The sequence below is a fragment of the Pararge aegeria genome, chromosome 2, assembly GCF_905163445.1.
Source record: "Pararge aegeria chromosome 2, ilParAegt1.1, whole genome shotgun sequence".
NCBI lineage: Eukaryota > Metazoa > Arthropoda > Insecta > Lepidoptera > Nymphalidae > Pararge > Pararge aegeria.
Window position 1 is genome coordinate 6,137,820 of NC_053181.1, and position 17,204 is coordinate 6,155,023.

Below are 17,204 nucleotides of genomic sequence, written 5' to 3' on the forward strand. Positions count from 1 at the left end.
TTAACATACATACCTAACAATATGCCTACTCGTATACAACGTGTAACAGAATTACGAAATAAGATTGTAGGATGCATGAGTATATTTTATAAGGAATCAGCCTGTATTTAATATTAAAACAAAAGAAGCATATTTATTGGTCTATACAAACGAATTCAAAACATTCTAAGTGTCTACTTATGACAACCCTATTCAAGATAAAAGACAGACACGCGCATAGTACCTACGCTACGTTACGCGTACTTAATAAAGTGGCAGGAGTCACATGATTTTAATTTTGCATGTGATGGTAGAGCTGTATCTGAATTTTTTCAGTAAAAACTATGGCAGTGGTTTACTCAAAAACTAGTAGGTTTCGGTTTCACAGATAAGTCTTAGAGAAAGTACATAATGAACCTCTAAAGCATGTGAACTATTATTTCTGTTTTCATTTACACGTTGTATATTCAATGATAATATTTCTCCCTTTACTAATAATATGGAATGGCTCTGCCAACCAGTCTGAAGCATTAGACTCGGTGAATCGTCGCGCCAGAAGAATTATCGGCAACGAATCCCTTACTCAAGCGAAACTACACAGCTTGCATCACCGTCGTAATGTTGCCTGCCTGGCGGTTTTTTACAATATACTTTTGCGAGTGTGCTGAGGAACTTCATAATCTTGTTCCACCGGCACCATTTTCCCACAGAAGAGCTAGACGCCGTTAACGGTGTCATCCTTATGTGGTTGACATACAGGCAACACGCACAAAGCGCTTTTCATCTACGTTTCTGATACGCACCGCTAAAGTTTGAAACGCTTCCGGCTTCGGTGTTTCCTGATTCATACAACTTGAATGCCTTCAAGGCAAGAGTGATTAGGCATTTTCTAGGCAAGCGCGCCCCAACTTAGACCGCATCTTTGCTTTACATCAGGCATGATAGTTGTCAAGCGCAAGTCTATCTAGAATAAACAAATAAAAATAAATCTAAGTTAAAATATACTTAAATAGTTACGCAATTTATCAACGCAACAATTATATATAATTGTGATTTTTCTTTATTCCACAACCCCTTAATAAATTAATAATAGATTTTCCTAGAAGTCTTCATTTGACTATGACCTTATACTATGTAATGATAAAGTGATAACAGTGATAGTGATAATAGATATGACGATAATGGTGTCGTCATGAAAAACTAATAATAACACAAAAACATGCATGTATTGTATTATAGATGGAAATTTAAACAGGTATTTCCCAATACAATTATTTATTACCATACAATTTCCATATTATTAAAAAAAATCACACGTTGCAATGAAAACAATTACGAAAAAACATTTATTACTATTTCAGAAGTCATCACCCTAACAAGTGTAAGGGGGAAAGAGACATTTGAGATGTTAAATTCGAACAGCACCGATTCAACGTGGTTTGGTGGGCTCTCCTAATGCTCATTAATTCTAGGTGATACTACTGTAAAATATTCCAGTATTTAAATATACTGTAGCAAATTTATTACGAACTTTAACGACTGACGCAGTTATTTATTAAGTAGTTTTATTTTATTATTTAAATCAATATATTATAACATTGAATATGTTCTTTTTATTTAATCCCTACTATACAAATGAAAATTTAATTTTTATGGTATTTTATTGAGTTCGGCTTTCCTTTCAAATTTCAAGCTTCATAGTTCGTGAGATTTCGTGATGAATCAGTCAGTCAGTTAGTGAGTCAGTTAGTTTTGCGTTGTATTGCACCAATCAATTTTAATAAATAAATATACTACGACAATTGCCTATTGAAATTGCCATCCAGCCCCAAAGTAGGCGTAGCTGGCGTTATGGGTTCCTACCTGATGAATATATACAATATAAATAAAAACACCCGAACACTGAAAAACAGACATGTCCATCACACAAACATTTTTTAGTTGTGGGAATTGAACCCACGGCCAATACGCCAATCGGCCGTCAAGAGACATAAATAAGACAGAGGTACGCTATAGTTTTAATATAAAAAGGTACCTACTAAGAAACTTGAAGGGTTTGAGATAACTAATGCTTTGTAAAACATCCACCTTCGATCCATCTACTTATAAAATATTGATCCATTGATAACCAGAAGATTAATAGGCAAATAAACCACACTATTAAAATTAAAAAAAATTAAACAAATCAATGGAATGGATGCGCCCGGAGTTTAGGAGTAAGTTACCCTGTGTTATCGCAAGGTAGGACATAGGCAACTTCGAAGGAAATTCTTCAGCTATGTAGGTAGAGGAGTTTGGAAGTTGTCTTCTAAGCCGCGAGAACCGGGAAAAAATAACGTTAGTAATTGATATTGTTAGGATAGCGTTTTTATTTCTAGCCCTTACAACTGAGAAATATTTTACGTTTATCCATCGCTGAATCATAATTGCTATTTATAAATGGCTACGGACTCTTTTGTTTCAAATACCGGTGACGCCCGAAATTAATAATTAATGTAATCTAAATCTTTAAATCGCTGTTTAAATTTAATAGTGCTACCCTTTCAATCCACCATCTAAATATTTTAGAATAGATAGATTATTGACATCGGACGTAAGGTAAGTTTGCTCTTAGCTACATAGGCGATTGCAATCTACATATGTATACAAAAACCGACTGCGTTGTAAAAAGGAAGAAATAAATATTTTCTATAACATTGTTAAGTCGAAAATGTAGAAAGTAACTATGTAAAGAACATATACTTCGTATTCCTTTTTATATTATTTTTATAAGCTCATTATTTTACTTGGCACCGATTAACATTTCATTGCAAGGACAAACGTAGAGGAAGGGGAGTTTACGTCTATTAGTAATTGGCAATCTTATTTCGTTACGAGCGCGGTTAAACCGACGGGGAACAGCTAGTAGTAAGAATAACATATAATTAGAAATACCTCGACACTGAGTATACTGAGCAGTCCTTGACTCAGCGTATGGAAGTCAGCCACATAACAACAATAATTATTATCTTATTACATGATTCAATTATTTATTCACTATAGCTAATGCCCGCGACCTCGTATTGCTTTTATTATCTTATTTCTCGGCGAACAAAAACATTTTCCTGGGCTAAAAAAGGAGGCGAATTCACAAAGGAAAAAAACAATTTTCGTTAATCAGTATAAAGAAAAACATTATTATTATTAGATGAAAATTTGAAAAAAAAATGGTTTGAACATATAAAATGGACGAACCTTCGGCCTGGTTTTGGTCATTATTTTTTAACATACATACCTAACAATATGCCTACTCGTATACAACGTGTAACAGAATTACGAAATAAGATTGTAGGATGCATGAGTATATTTTATAAGGAATCAGCCTGTATTTAATATTAAAACAAAAGAAGCATATTTATTGGTCTATACAAACGAATTCAAAACATTCTAAGTGTCTACTTATGACAACCCTATTCAAGATAAAAGACAGACACGCGCATAGTACCTACGCTACGTTACGCGTACTTAATAAAGTGGCAGGAGTCACATGATTTTAATTTTGCATGTGATGGTAGAGCTGTATCTGAATTTTTTCAGTAAAAACTATGGCAGTGGTTTACTCAAAAACTAGTAGGTTTCGGTTTCACAGATAAGTCTTAGAGAAAGTACATAATGAACCTCTAAAGCATGTGAACTATTATTTCTGTTTTCATTTACACGTTGTATATTCAATGATAATATTTCTCCCTTTACTAATAATATGGAATGGCTCTGCCAACCAGTCTGAAGCATTAGACTCGGTGAATCGTCGCGCCAGAAGAATTATCGGCAACGAATCCCTTACTCAAGCGAAACTACACAGCTTGCATCACCGTCGTAATGTTGCCTGCCTGGCGGTTTTTTACAATATACTTTTGCGAGTGTGCTGAGGAACTTCATAATCTTGTTCCACCGGCACCATTTTCCCACAGAAGAGCTAGACGCCGTGAACGGTGTCATCCTTATGTGGTTGACATACAGGCAACACGCACAAAGCGCTTTTCATCTACGTTTCTGATACGCACCGCTAAAGTTTGAAACGCTTCCGGCTTCGGTGTTTCCTGATTCATACAACTTGAATGCCTTCAAGGCAAGAGTGAATAGGCATTTTCTAGGCAAGCGCGCCCCAACTTATACCGCATCTTTGCTTTACATCAGGCATGATAGTTGTCAAGCGCAAGTCTATCTAGAATAAACAAATAAAAATAAATCTAAGTTAAAATATACTTAAATAGTTACGCAATTTATCAACGCAACAATTATATATAATTGTGATTTTTCTTTATTCCACAACCCCTTAATAAATTAATAATAGATTTTCCTAGAAGTCTTCATTTGACTATGACCTTATACTATGTAATGATAAAGTGATAACAGTGATAGTGATAATAGATATGACGATAATGGTGTCGTCATGAAAAACTAATAATAACACAAAAACATGCATGTATTGTATTATAGATGGAAATTTAAACAGGTATTTCCCAATACAATTATTTATTACCATACAATTTCCATATTATTAAAAAAAATCACACGTTGCAATGAAAACAATGGTCAAATCCGATTGCGTAAGTTACTGAATGATTATATTGTGAATGCCAACGAACATCATCATTGAAGATCCTGATACTGTAGCCTGGTGAGACATGCTGGCTCGCAATCGAGAAGTCGTCCTCGCATATCAAACTCTACACCGTCAAAGTAGAATGTACTTACTTACACAATTTTTTACAGTAGCAAATCATCTACTTCTGATTTATATTTAAGTTTTAGGTAAAAGCCCTCGCTAAAGAATTGTAGGCAAATTTGAGCTTTAATAGAATACTCATAAGATCCATTTTACTCTGCTGTTATAGTATTTCGTTACTCGAAACGACGCCTCGATTGGGAGCATGCAAATCTTATATCATAAGCCGATTAGTCACGAGAATATCCGAATCGAGCGCGGACTACACATTACCATTAAGTTGGAACAAAGGCTACAAATGTTTGCTTCTGGTTTCGCAAACGAAAATTGAATATAAAGCAATAGCAGTAGGTACCTACTCGTATAGTCAGAATACTTCTTGGTTCAGGATTATATTCCAGGATTTTTGCTAAACTTAAATCAATAATTGTAACATAACTGGACTACGGATGGCGAGGTATTTACCTCTATCTCTATATCTACAAAGTATTAATCAAAACTCTCCGCACCTGTCTGTTCAGCAATCAATTTCTTCTAAACCACTCAACGGACTCCTGACGGACATGCGGTTTTCATTATCCTTATCACAGTTTTTCAACTGATGATTTATATCGTAACTATATTTATAAATGCGTGAGTGTGTATGTTTGTCTTTCCTTCACGCCCTAATTAAGCAACCAACCAATTTTATTATTGGTATAGAGTTAGATCAAAGGACGAAGAGTACCAAAGGCTATCTAGAAAAACCAGCTGTTCCCACGGGATTTGTAAAAAGCGTAATAATAGGCGTCCGAGAACGCTGGCAACAGCTAGTATACAATAAAGCCTAATTAAAAGTACATTTGGCAACCTAGTCGCCCAAAAATAAATTGATATCACAGTGCCGTACGATGCTGGAGCCAGAGTTCCTGGTTTAATTAAGTAATTTGAAAAGTTAATAATAATTTTTACATTCCCTCAGGCCTCAAATCAACATTGGATCAGCTTGGAAGCTGCTGTTGAATCCCTCTTTTGAGGAAGTCTCCTGTGTTAAGCTGTGTTAATAGTCTGAGGATTACGTTAATAACTACCATGTTAAAATAGAAAAAAAGGAAATATGGTTCCTACAGGTTTTAAAAAACTAAAATAAACGCGCACAAAATCGAGGGAGATAGACAGTAAAATATCATAATGTCATCATTATCTTAGAAGATATCGTAATTCAAGGAAAAATCAATTTAAAATCTTCAGGCATTAGGTTGACTTTAGCTTACCTATACGTTAAGCAAACTGTACAGATACATCATGCATTAATAGTAAACAAACATAAACATTGTGAATCAATTCCGAGGAGAGTGCATTGCCAACAAATATTAATGATAAACTATATTCCAATTCACGGCAATCTGGGTACGAATAAATGGAAATTTATTCTAATAAAACACAATATTAAGTCAAGAAATCGTATATAGACAGACAGTCAAGCTTAATCAGCCGGCCGGTGCTTTCGTGTATTATTCATAAGTTTAGCTTATAAATAAATAAAATGGCGCAAGAACGATGCATGTTTTTGCTTATAACAGTTTTGTGTTCTGTTTCAAGTGTAAAAGTGTTTCCCAAGGATGGCGCGGCGGTGACATTAGCTTGTGGGTTCAATATCAAGCCATCTCCAGCTGAACCTCTAGTGTCTACTACTACTACTACTAGTGTTGCTTATACTGCTATAAAACACACTATCCTACCACCTCAAATAGCAGCTACCTTTGAATTGGAGACAAAACTACCGTCGCAGGCGAAATACACATTGTTTCCTGTGTTTTCTACTATAGAACCCACTCCGAAATTGACCGCCATTAAATTAGAACCTTCATCAGGTGTTACTGCAGATACGGTTGATTTTATAGCACCGAGTAGTGTTGTAAAAATTAGCACATTAGAAACGTTTGATGTACCTGCGAATGATCTACTACCACCCAAGGTATCTTTTAATTTATTAGGTTTACCGCTTCCTTAAATATAAAATAGTCATCATCGGCAGTATTATTTCAACTGATAATCTTCTTCCGTCCGTTCCGATGTCTTCCAAACTCTCCACACCTATGCCCCATGTGTCCAACAAAAGTATATCAGACATACTAAGTTTCCTATAACAATATTAAGATATTATAACCATTTATAGAATGTTTATTTATATAGTTTGAATGCATAGATTAATCCAAACAAAATATTATCTTCTTTCCGGCGTTTTAATAAATACTTTGCTTTTCAGAAAGAATGACCGCTATAAACAAAATAAAAGAACACTACCTCATACTAAGATTTGGAAGATATAATTATACTGATACAAAATAAGGAGATAAATTTGTTAAATTATTTGCTCGATCCACGCAACTGCTGTCAGCAAAACAATATACGTTGGACTTCCCAGAAGACTCGACAAACCACTCTTAAAGAGAACATACATTACACGAATGACTTGCTCTTCACGTATTTATAATTTGTCTGAGTTTAAATATGCTGGAAACAAAACATTTATTGAGATAAAATATGGTAGAAAACTGATTGTGGAATAACATAAATGCTGCTAAAACATACTATCATGGTATCAAGCCAAAATTTATAGTTCGAATTTTGCGTCAACTCACATTTTATGACCTGAGTCGGCTTTATTATTGGTCAATGTCTCACGACACTGACATACTTTTTGTTTCAACGATTTTTAAATTAAGGCCCTAACTTATTATTTCTGTTGTACACAAACCATAATCAGTAGTTTCTTACTATTATTAAATTTGTAGTGACCTTTATGCCTTTTTGGCATCAATATCTTCTGTGTGTTTTTATTTTTATCACTGCAGCCGTGATGAATTATGACGAGATGCTTGTTTGGAGTAAGCTTGTAGATTACCCAAATGCTCACCACAACTCCTTGCTCTCAATGGATTAATTTACTTGTCTATTATTGCCTTTTGCTGCTTGTCGTTTTTTAATCATTTCACTTTTTAGTAAATAAGAAAAACTTCAAATTACTGAGGATTGAACCTTCAACCGCTACTATTGAACACGTTAATTCGTAGAAGGAAGATAAAATATATGTTATGTTTGTTTTAAGTTATATTCAAAATTGTAAAAAAAATATGAAAATGCGACGTTATTTTCTTGCCAATCTATGGCAAGGCAACGTGTAATTTGAATAGTAAATATCTCAACTAAGGTAGATAATATCATAATAACAACGAATACTCGCTTTATACTTAACTAGTTTTCTCTACTTAGTCATTTTTGTAAAATCTTTACTTTTATAAATTGTACAATGAAAAAAAAGGCGTTTTTATTTTACTGCTGGTATTTAATTACATTCTTTATTTCCTAGAGTCACTATGATTGTGAACTTTAAAATTTTAAGGTAGGTACTGTTATTATCTTGAATAGTTTTGTTTTTTGTGTTTTTCTAAGTTAGCTACGTAAGCCAACGTAGTATAAATTAGGTTTAAAACTTGAAGATTGCTGCAAAGTGAACCTTTTAAAGGTCAATGGAAAAGTCTTTGAACCGGTGAACTGTTTTTACTTAGATTGCATGCAATGTTTTACATATAAGGAATTATCTCTACGTGATCACATCAGAAATGTGAAGTTCCTTAGAAGAACCAGAGTTACCGACGTAGCTCAACGAGTCGCGGAGCTGAAGTGGCAATGGGCGGGGCACATAGTTCGGAGGAGGGGTGGACGTTGGGGTCCCAAGGTGCTGGAAGGGCAGCCCCGCACTGGTAAACGCAGCGTTGGTCGACCCCCGACGAGATGGACGGACGACATTGGGCGCTTCGCAGGTAGCCGCACAAAACCGTGGAATTTGGAACTCCCTACTAAAGACCTATGTCCAGCAGTGGACGTCTATCGGTTAATATGATGATGATGATGATGAATTATTGGAATTTATTTTGCGGTCTTACCTGGAATTAATGATACCTGCGAGATGTGCTGATGATATAGTCGGAAGGTGATCATTTTATATTCACCTAGTATGGTTTTCATGAGTATTTCATTGTTGTTAGTATCTGTGGTTAAGCTTACCAGCGATTAAAATTCTGTTTTAAAAATTACTATCAATGTAGCATATTGGATTGCATTATTGCATATTGGAAACTGAGAAACCTAAATAATAATTAAAAATAAATAGGTAATTTACATGGTTATAAAATTCAAATGAAGTAAAATATTATGTTAAATGAAATCAATTTAAAATAGGTGGAGCAACGTTATAATGTCAAAGATAGGTTGAGGAGGTCAAATAAATATTTCGTAAGACAAATGGCATTTGAAATGCAACAATTAAGAAAACAGTTGCGAACGAAAATAAAATATTTTATGATGTCATTATTCGAAACAGTAATATGCAAAACTAGGAAGAGATCACGGTAGATCGTGATGATTATATACTTCAAAAATATATAAATAAAGCTTCGGATAAATACCCAGTGTCAGTCGCGATGGTATTTTTAAGCAGACTTATTTTCATTTTAATTTTATTGCAATGTATGTATTTTTCAAATGGAAATGTAATGAATACAAATAGGTTCCGTAAAGAAAAAGTAGTGCTGGTTGAACCGATATTGGCACCAAATAAAAACCCAAGAGCAAGAGTTGTGGAAACCGCCAAGGACTTTCCTATTGTACGAGTTTTATCCATAGATAACGGTATAAAATCAAAACAGCCTGAACGCATGGAGTATCTTCAGCCTGTTTATGTCGAAGTAAGTTATCAGAAAAGTAATTCTATTGAATTAACACAATTTCAACGCTACCTGTATGGCATACTTATGTAATTATTTCAATGAATTCGGGAGATCAATTATAAAAATACTAGTGTTTCTTATTAATGCGACTTTATAGTTACTACAAAATCTGATTTATACACTTTTAATCCCTTTCACTGTATTTACTGGAACGAGGGTTGATATCAGACTATGTGTACTGAAGTGTAGGCAAAATTTTAGTAGTATCATAAAGATATTGGTATGACGTAGGAAAAAAAACAATTTTTAATTTACAATAGAAGAACTTAGATACATAATGATCAAATACATGATACAGCATCATGTAAAATAAAACACTGTAAACATGTTGCCTAAGAGGAAAATGCCCAGTTATTTTTGTTGATGTAAAATATGTTATATCACACAGCTAATCATAAATAAAAAATAAAATAAAATAAATATACTACGACAATACACACATCGCCATCTAGTTCCAAAGTAAGCGTAGTTTGTGTTATGGGTACTAAGATAACTGATGAATATTTTTTATGAATAATATACATAAATAATAATTCATCACACCAATAGTGTCCAGTTGTGGGAATCGAACCCACAGCCTTGGACTCAGAAAGCAGGGTCGCTGCCCACTGTGTCCACTAAACCTCTGCGCCAATCGGCCGTCATTCTTCACGTATTGTATAATAATAATAAATTAGTCAATTCATAGCGAAATAATATGATATACACTGTTTAATTATATCTTTTAATAAAAAGGCGTAACGAACGACAAGGAGACAAACACACTTTCATATTTATAATATTACAGTAAGAGTTGAATACGAGATGAAAATTTGAATAAAATTAAGATCAGTTTGTTTTTATATTATTATTTGAGATGTTTTTTGTTACGGCTTGGGTTTTTTCTACAGGTCATAAGCTCGCCCCTTTCATTTAGATCCGCTCAGGCATGCATGAACAATTATAAAAAATACATAAACTTTCAGATTTATAATAGGTACATATAACAGTAAAGTATTACAACGTTATTAACGACTGATTAAAGAATAGTCGGAATCATGACTAATCAACTATTACATTGTTGGTAAAATGCGCACAACAAATATAATTATTGTAATATGTTATGAGTATGTAATAAAACTACGTAAATTACAATTACAGAAACTTGAAGATCAAATTACCAGACGAAGAAGAAATTCCGGTTCTCTTTAGTTTATGCCTGTTTTTTTCTGCGTACCCTTAAAACAAGTAAGTTATTTTTTCCTTTACGACAGTACTTTTTTATATGGCCCAAAGGGTATTTGTTATAGAAATAATTGACGGACAAAGCAGATGGTCCACCTCATAGTAAGTGGAAAATCATCGCCTATAAACATAGCAACACTAGCCAGGGCATGCAAGAAGCACGTCCTGCAACATGCGTCCACCAATTTGGTGTAAAGGTTAAGCCTCCTGCCTCATATGCCTTTAATTACACCACCAACCACGCTTATAAAACCGGAGCAGAGCATTGCTACGATGCTGCTTAAAGGCAGAAGTAAGCATGGCGATAGTTCTTCCCCGGAAGAGCTCTGTCACAATAAACTCACAATTACAGTTAACTTTAGGTCTGTCCAAAACAGCTTTAGCTTTTTTAGCAAGCAGTCTTATGTGTTTTTACTTACTACCTGTTGCCCAAGTTTCTTAGTTAGACGCACAAACAAATTAAATATTTTAGTATTTATAATATCAGACAGGTTTATTGGAAAAGATTTTCATCGCCCAAAACATCATGTACCTAGATGGAAACGTTTATGTTCACGGTAGCTTTCAATTCAGTCGATTATTTTCTTATTTGAAATATATCCAAAGTATGCCTACTTTATGGGATCTTTTGAAACGTTCCCGTCAGTGCGGTGACTCTACCACTATATGGTTTGTTCCATTTAAATGATTGCGAATCGAAAGTGCCTTCTGTTTCAATAAAACTATGACAAACCTGAGTATCAAACAAAACTACATAGAGCTCACAAAAAAAACCCGATATCAAATTGTATGAAATTGTTCCACGCAAATGAATCGAAGGAAACGAACGGATAGAAAATATATTTTGGTTAATAATTCCGTTCAAAACGAATGGTGCAAAATATAATGAGTTATGTACAAAACATCTGCTTTTCAGGAGAGCGCATAATTGTCAAAACAGGCGTAATTGTCTTTTTGCTTGACGAAAGTACAAGAAATAAGTCAGTATTTATAATTTATTTTACTGGTTCTAATTAGCTACTGTAATAATTACTTAGCACCCGTCGAAAATTTTGCACTTGTTCAAACAAGACGTTGAGCTACATTTTACAACACACTCGTACCATTAGATCAGCCTTACTGATGCCTTCAAGCAATTAGCTCGTGCGTCTGACTTAAACGGTATTTCCATGACTTAATTGTACCTACCCAATAAAGTCTTCTTTTAATGCGTATCCATTACCACTAATACATGAGAATAAGATTGTTGTGTACTTGATGGTTAATAATACGCTGCTTATACACAACTTTATCAGAAGAAAGGTTGTTATAAATATGTCAGATAAACCTACTATTCCGCATACCGCATGTACATAGGCTGTCTCACCGTGTGCTAAGATTTGGTTCGCTCGCTTCCTGAAGGCTGAGAATCGCAGCGTGATAAACTTATGGCATTCCTTAAAACATCTTGATGAAACCAGTATAGCTGAGAGCTTTCCATAGAGTTCTCAAAGGCGTGCGAAGTGTACCAATCCATAATTGGCCTGCGTGGTGGACTTCTACCAAAACCTCATGCTGAGACGAGACCCGTTCTCTGTAGTGGGCTGTTGATGGGTTGATAATGATGATTTTCCTTACTATACAAAATTTTATTTTGCATTTATGGCAAATAAATGCAAAATAAAATTTTGTTTTGAAACCCTCCTGTGAAATAAACAAAACTATACCCAAGCGGTATTTGACAATATTAGTGTTTGTTGTGTTTCAGTCAATCAACGAAGAAAAAATTACCTGTCAAATCAGGAGATAGGGTAGTTGTGATATGATTTATTCATATTATTCTAAAAACTACTCAAACTCCGAATTCATTAATTTCAAGTAGGCCTGATATTATCTGGCATCTTCATCACCAAGTATAACTTTTCGTTGTGACTTTGGCGTGGTTCGTAAGGCAGATTCTACCGATAAGAAACCGGCAAGAAACTCGGCAATTTCTCTTTTTCAACATTTACATTTTACAATTTATTTTTCCATAAAATATAAATATAACCTAAAATAAACTATTTAAAATTAAATAAAATCTAAAACGTCCTCGAAACCACCGCAGCGAGGCACAGTTCCTAAGATGCTGGCAGCATTGCCCCTTTGGATGGCCAAACTAATTCGTTAGCCAAGGTAACTGCCCGCTCTAGGATCACCGACTCGATAACCCTTTTCGATAATTCTTTGAAAAGGGCTCTTGCCTCCGGACCCCACGATCCTAAAGTCTCTACTACAAAAGGCACAAAAATGAAGCTGCTATCCAGGTGTTCATATTTACGCCTCTTGGCCTGCTCGGCACTGGAAGCAGCCGCACCTACCATTGACGAGGTGGCCTGGATGTGTGATGCAGCTAGGGTATCAACACAAGTTGCATCCCATAGAAGTGACCTTCCAAGCCTCCAAGGTATGAGCGTCATACCATCAGGTCTCTTGCCATCGCTCCGCGCCAAACCAATAGGTTCTAATACAGCTGGTACGTGAGCGGTAGCAAGAGATCGTCGGATGATGTCGTTGATGGAAACAACTGTAACTTTAAGTTGTTGTTTATTAAATATGCTTCTTATGTTTTGAAATTTTAAAATCACCATTTTATATCGCGAGAGATAAACTATTCTTTATTGGAAGTGCTTCCAAGCAATCCTGTGATTAAAGAAAATCATCAATAGTATAGTAACCTCGTTGCAATAAATAGGGCATTTTGTACAAAACTCTATGCCAGTACTGCTAGCATCGCAGGAGACAATTTTATCACACGGGTTTAAAAGGGATACAATTTTACCGTCCACCTGCCAAAATACGGCAACAGGGAAAGGGAGAATTTTAGTCACATTTAATGTTAGTCGTATATTATTTTGGTATTATATCCACAACAACACCATATATACAGGGATAGGTTATAGTGTAATAACTTATTTTCTCTGTAACTAGGCTTGAGAAGATTAACATTTTGTACTTTCCCAGTTGACAAAAAAATCCCCTGCCCATGCTAGCAATGATGATGATGGTACACTCATATGTGCTAACCTTTATGTGTTCAACTTAAAATTGCTATGATTATAAGTAAAGTAATTAAGAGATGCGAGATACGAAATAATTTCTAAGATCGTTTATCTTTTAACTAACATATAAAAAGGCTATGGTTAGTAAATTAAATTAAAACTATGTAAAAACTGCCAACGGTTACAGTGTTTTAGTTGAATGGGTCATTGTTGCATGTGAAAATGTATTATGATGTATTACTGGCAGTAATATTTATTATAACTTGGAGTAGCACAGAAAGTTTATTTATTCAGGATCCAAAAGACCTCTTTTAAATATAAATATGATAATATAATAAATTTGTAAATTATCATGGAAAATTTTCCAGGTCCTGTAATATAAATATTTAAAAATAAACTCTTATAAAAACCGACTCACACTCAGTCGGTTTCACATGCCAATAAAATAAGCGATATTTATTACAGAATTTGCGACTCTAATTCGAGTAAAAAAGGGTCCATTTGCCTTAACGTTACAGTTAAACATTACAGTCATTATTGGTACAGTTTTAGCGGATTTCTCCTATTATGCAAGCAATTTATGAAAATTTTGATATTATAATATTCATAAATACACAGAAAAAATTGTTCTAAGAATACACATTTATTTATTATACAGGTTTCGTTTTTACAATAGCTGGGTATCATAGGTACGCCGCTAAAATTGTATGACCATGCAAAAAATCCATAACCTTGAGGAAGATCAAAATTACGTAGTTTCTTATCCTAACTACAAACAATATAATTAGTACCATTGCCTCGGTTAACAATTAATACAGTCGATTAATGATCTTATCTCGATATATTTTTACAGAACAACGATGAAGCTTACGTCTACTTGATCAAACCAACGCATACGCTGAAAAAACGAGACGTTTATAGCATAGGTAAATAATTAACCATTTGAACCGTTCTAATGGAATAGACAAAAGCCTTCTATTGAGGAAGTCCATATTTTAAGATTGACTCATCATCATACCGATCCATTGTCGGTCCAATAGAGAACACGAGTCTCCTCACACAGTGAGAAGACTCAAGGTTAGGGCCGTAGTCCACGCGGATGCTAGCCCAGTGCGGATTCAACCAATTCGCACTACATTTGAGAACATTATGTAGAACTCTCAGCCATGCAGGTATCCTCACGATGTTTTCCTCCACCGTCGAAGAAAGTGTGTGAAAGTGATTTACTTAGTTCTCAATAATTAATAGATCTTTTTGAAAATATCTATTAGGTATATCTACCTGTTTTAATCTTGATAAATTTCTGATTCATATTAATTATTTCAGATACAGTTTCAGTGCCTACTGGAGTGCAACCAAAAGATGAAACTATTATAATTGTCCCGAATTCAGGTAACTTAAAAATTTATTTAACTTTAAAATAAGCAAATGATTCAATTTGTGTATTTAAAAAATACTTATTTCTAGGTGTAAATAATTATCCTTATAATAATTATTACGATCCGAGAAACCCCGTTCCACGTTATGGCCCAAATACAGGGACAACAGTCATTGTCAGCAATCCAGGTATGTTAATGTACAAAGTTATTTTCATCATATCGACACATTACCGGCTCACTACAGGGCACGGGTCTCCTCCCACAATGAGAAGGGGTTAAGGCCGTAGTCCACCACGCTGGCCCAGTGCGGATTGGTGGACTCCACATACCTTTAAGGACATTGTGTGGAACTGTCAGGCAAGCAGGATTCCTCACGTTTTTTTCCTTCTCCGTCGAAGCAAGTGATATTTTTTATACTTAAAACGCTCATAACTTAGAAAAGTTAGAGGTGCGTGCTGGGATTCGAACTCAGCCCCCCGAAAGTGAAGTCGAGCTCTTACCCATTGCGCTATCACCGCTTCTAAAGCTTCGCAAAGTTATTTTAATCGATCTATATTATTCAAAATTCAATATTCATGTATTTCAAGTAGGCCTAGTATATAAGTACTTTTGAAACGTTAAGTCTGTGTGTAGAGACTCTACCACCGGATCTTTTCCATAATCAACAATTTACATTTTGACATTAATTTTGCTTTGTTGTAAAACATGAAAGAGAAGCCGGATGCTTCCGAGCATCCTTGTCATTAAGAAATTCGTCAATTGTTAATAACCTCACTCTAATCAATGTGGTTTAATATATTGGTTTAAACTTATGCATTGGTATGTCCAAATATGGGAATCATGTTATAGAAGTGTACACTCAATCGCATAAATAACCTGTAATTATTAATGTAAGAAATGTCATGGAAACAGAACTTTAAAACATAAGTTTTGGATCAGCAGACAGAAAGTTAATCATTGCAAAACGATGTCTTAGTTCTTTAGCTACGATTTTTCTTTTATTTTTTTTTATTTATATAACACACAAAACAGATCATGACAAAACATAAACATAAGAAAAACAACCAATAAAAATAAAACTAGCCATTCTCCACCACATGCGTGTATAAATGCAGCCAATAGATGGGACGGACATACGTTCTTGGATATTTTCTTTCTTCTTTTTCTTCTTCTTTTTGATATCTCTTTCTCACATTGTCTGTCAAAGAATAATTTATATTCTTTGTGAGAGTTTATAGTATATTTAAGAATTTCATATTAAGTTTTATGTTTTTACGACCTTATTTGAAATATTATCTTTTGTTTTTAGATGGCAATTACGGCAGCGGCTATGGTGGAAAGTACTTCCCCAATCAATACACGAATAAATATGGTTAAAATAAAATAACCTACCTACAACGTAACAAAACAACGGAACGTTTAATTACTAACCAATAAATAAAATGTTAATATACCAATTAAATCATTCACTTGATTTGCATACATTTTATAATTTACCCACAATGTTTGGTTTTGCCAATAATAAATTGTTGTGAATGGAATTATACAGATTTATTTGAGCAGGATGAATTAAATTGTTAGTCCATAACATACTATTTATTTTTATATCGTGCTGGCCACGGGAAATCGCGTCGTGCTAATTCTCGCGCAATGTGAACAAAATATGTATCTTGGGTTGTTTTGTATGTTGTTTCAGGCACTAGACGCTTCGCCGGTAGCGTCGCGCGTCCCGTAGGATTATATTATGCAAAATTGATAATTTTTTTTTATTTCAAAATAGGAGCGTGACTTTTGAGTTGTGAGAATATGAACCTGGCTGGCATTACTTTACATATTATAATAAGTAGTTTTACTGTAAGAAGATTTTTCACTTTAGTGAATGAACGCACTCTCTATAAGGTGTTTCTTATTATTTATCCAAGTATTATTCTTTGATTTCATTTTATTATCCCTTAAAGAAGGAACTAGTCCAGTTTTTTTTATTTTTTATAAAAACAAAAAACAATAAAACTTCTCTTTGCGTATTAAATAAGTACAGGAACTTTGGAAGAAAAAGTGGTTATGCTTTGTTTTCTCGTAGATAAATTCTCATGGATACCACCGCACCACGGAGGTTATATCA

General features: G+C 34.4%; 2 protein-coding genes across 3 annotated transcripts; both read left to right on the forward strand.

Annotated features, from left to right (window-relative positions):
• The first annotated feature begins 6,004 nt into the window (after positions 1-6,004).
• LOC120634430 lies at positions 6,005-7,984 on the forward strand. Its single transcript, XM_039904985.1, has 2 exons — positions 6,005-6,644; positions 6,936-7,984. The coding sequence occupies exons 1-2, from the start codon at positions 6,213-6,215 to the stop codon at positions 6,942-6,944; spliced, it is 441 nt and encodes a 146-aa protein (XP_039760919.1). The 5' UTR covers positions 6,005-6,212; the 3' UTR covers positions 6,945-7,984.
• A 908-nt stretch (positions 7,985-8,892) lies between these two features.
• Positions 8,893-16,670, forward strand: LOC120631436. 2 transcript variants are annotated; one of them, XM_039901028.1, is made up of 6 exons: positions 8,893-9,417; positions 10,600-10,686; positions 14,557-14,629; positions 15,030-15,095; positions 15,171-15,269; positions 16,392-16,670. In XM_039901028.1, the coding sequence occupies exons 2-6, from the start codon at positions 10,654-10,656 to the stop codon at positions 16,457-16,459; spliced, it is 339 nt and encodes a 112-aa protein (XP_039756962.1). In that variant the 5' UTR covers positions 8,893-9,417; positions 10,600-10,653; the 3' UTR covers positions 16,460-16,670. The 2 variants fall into 2 exon arrangements, with proteins under 2 accessions (XP_039756962.1, XP_039756954.1); XM_039901020.1 differs by lacking the exons at positions 8,893-9,417; positions 10,600-10,686 and adding an exon at positions 13,695-14,007 and having other exon boundaries at positions 14,555-14,629.
• Positions 16,671-17,204: the final 534 nt, after the last annotated feature.

Excerpts from the sequence above, each read along its gene's own strand:
- LOC120634430 (XM_039904985.1), top strand. The coding sequence starts at position 6,213 with ATGGCGCAAGAACGATGCATGTTTTTGCTTATAACAGTTTTGTGTTCT.
- LOC120631436 (XM_039901020.1), top strand. The coding sequence starts at position 13,926 with ATGTATTATGATGTATTACTGGCAGTAATATTTATTATAACTTGGAGT. Across the intron at positions 14,008-14,554 it reads ATTTATTCAGGATCCAAAAG|AGAACAACGATGAAGCTTAC; the intron begins ACCTCTTTTAAA and ends ATATATTTTTAC. Across the intron at positions 15,096-15,170 it reads TATAATTGTCCCGAATTCAG|GTGTAAATAATTATCCTTAT; the intron begins GTAACTTAAAAA and ends ACTTATTTCTAG.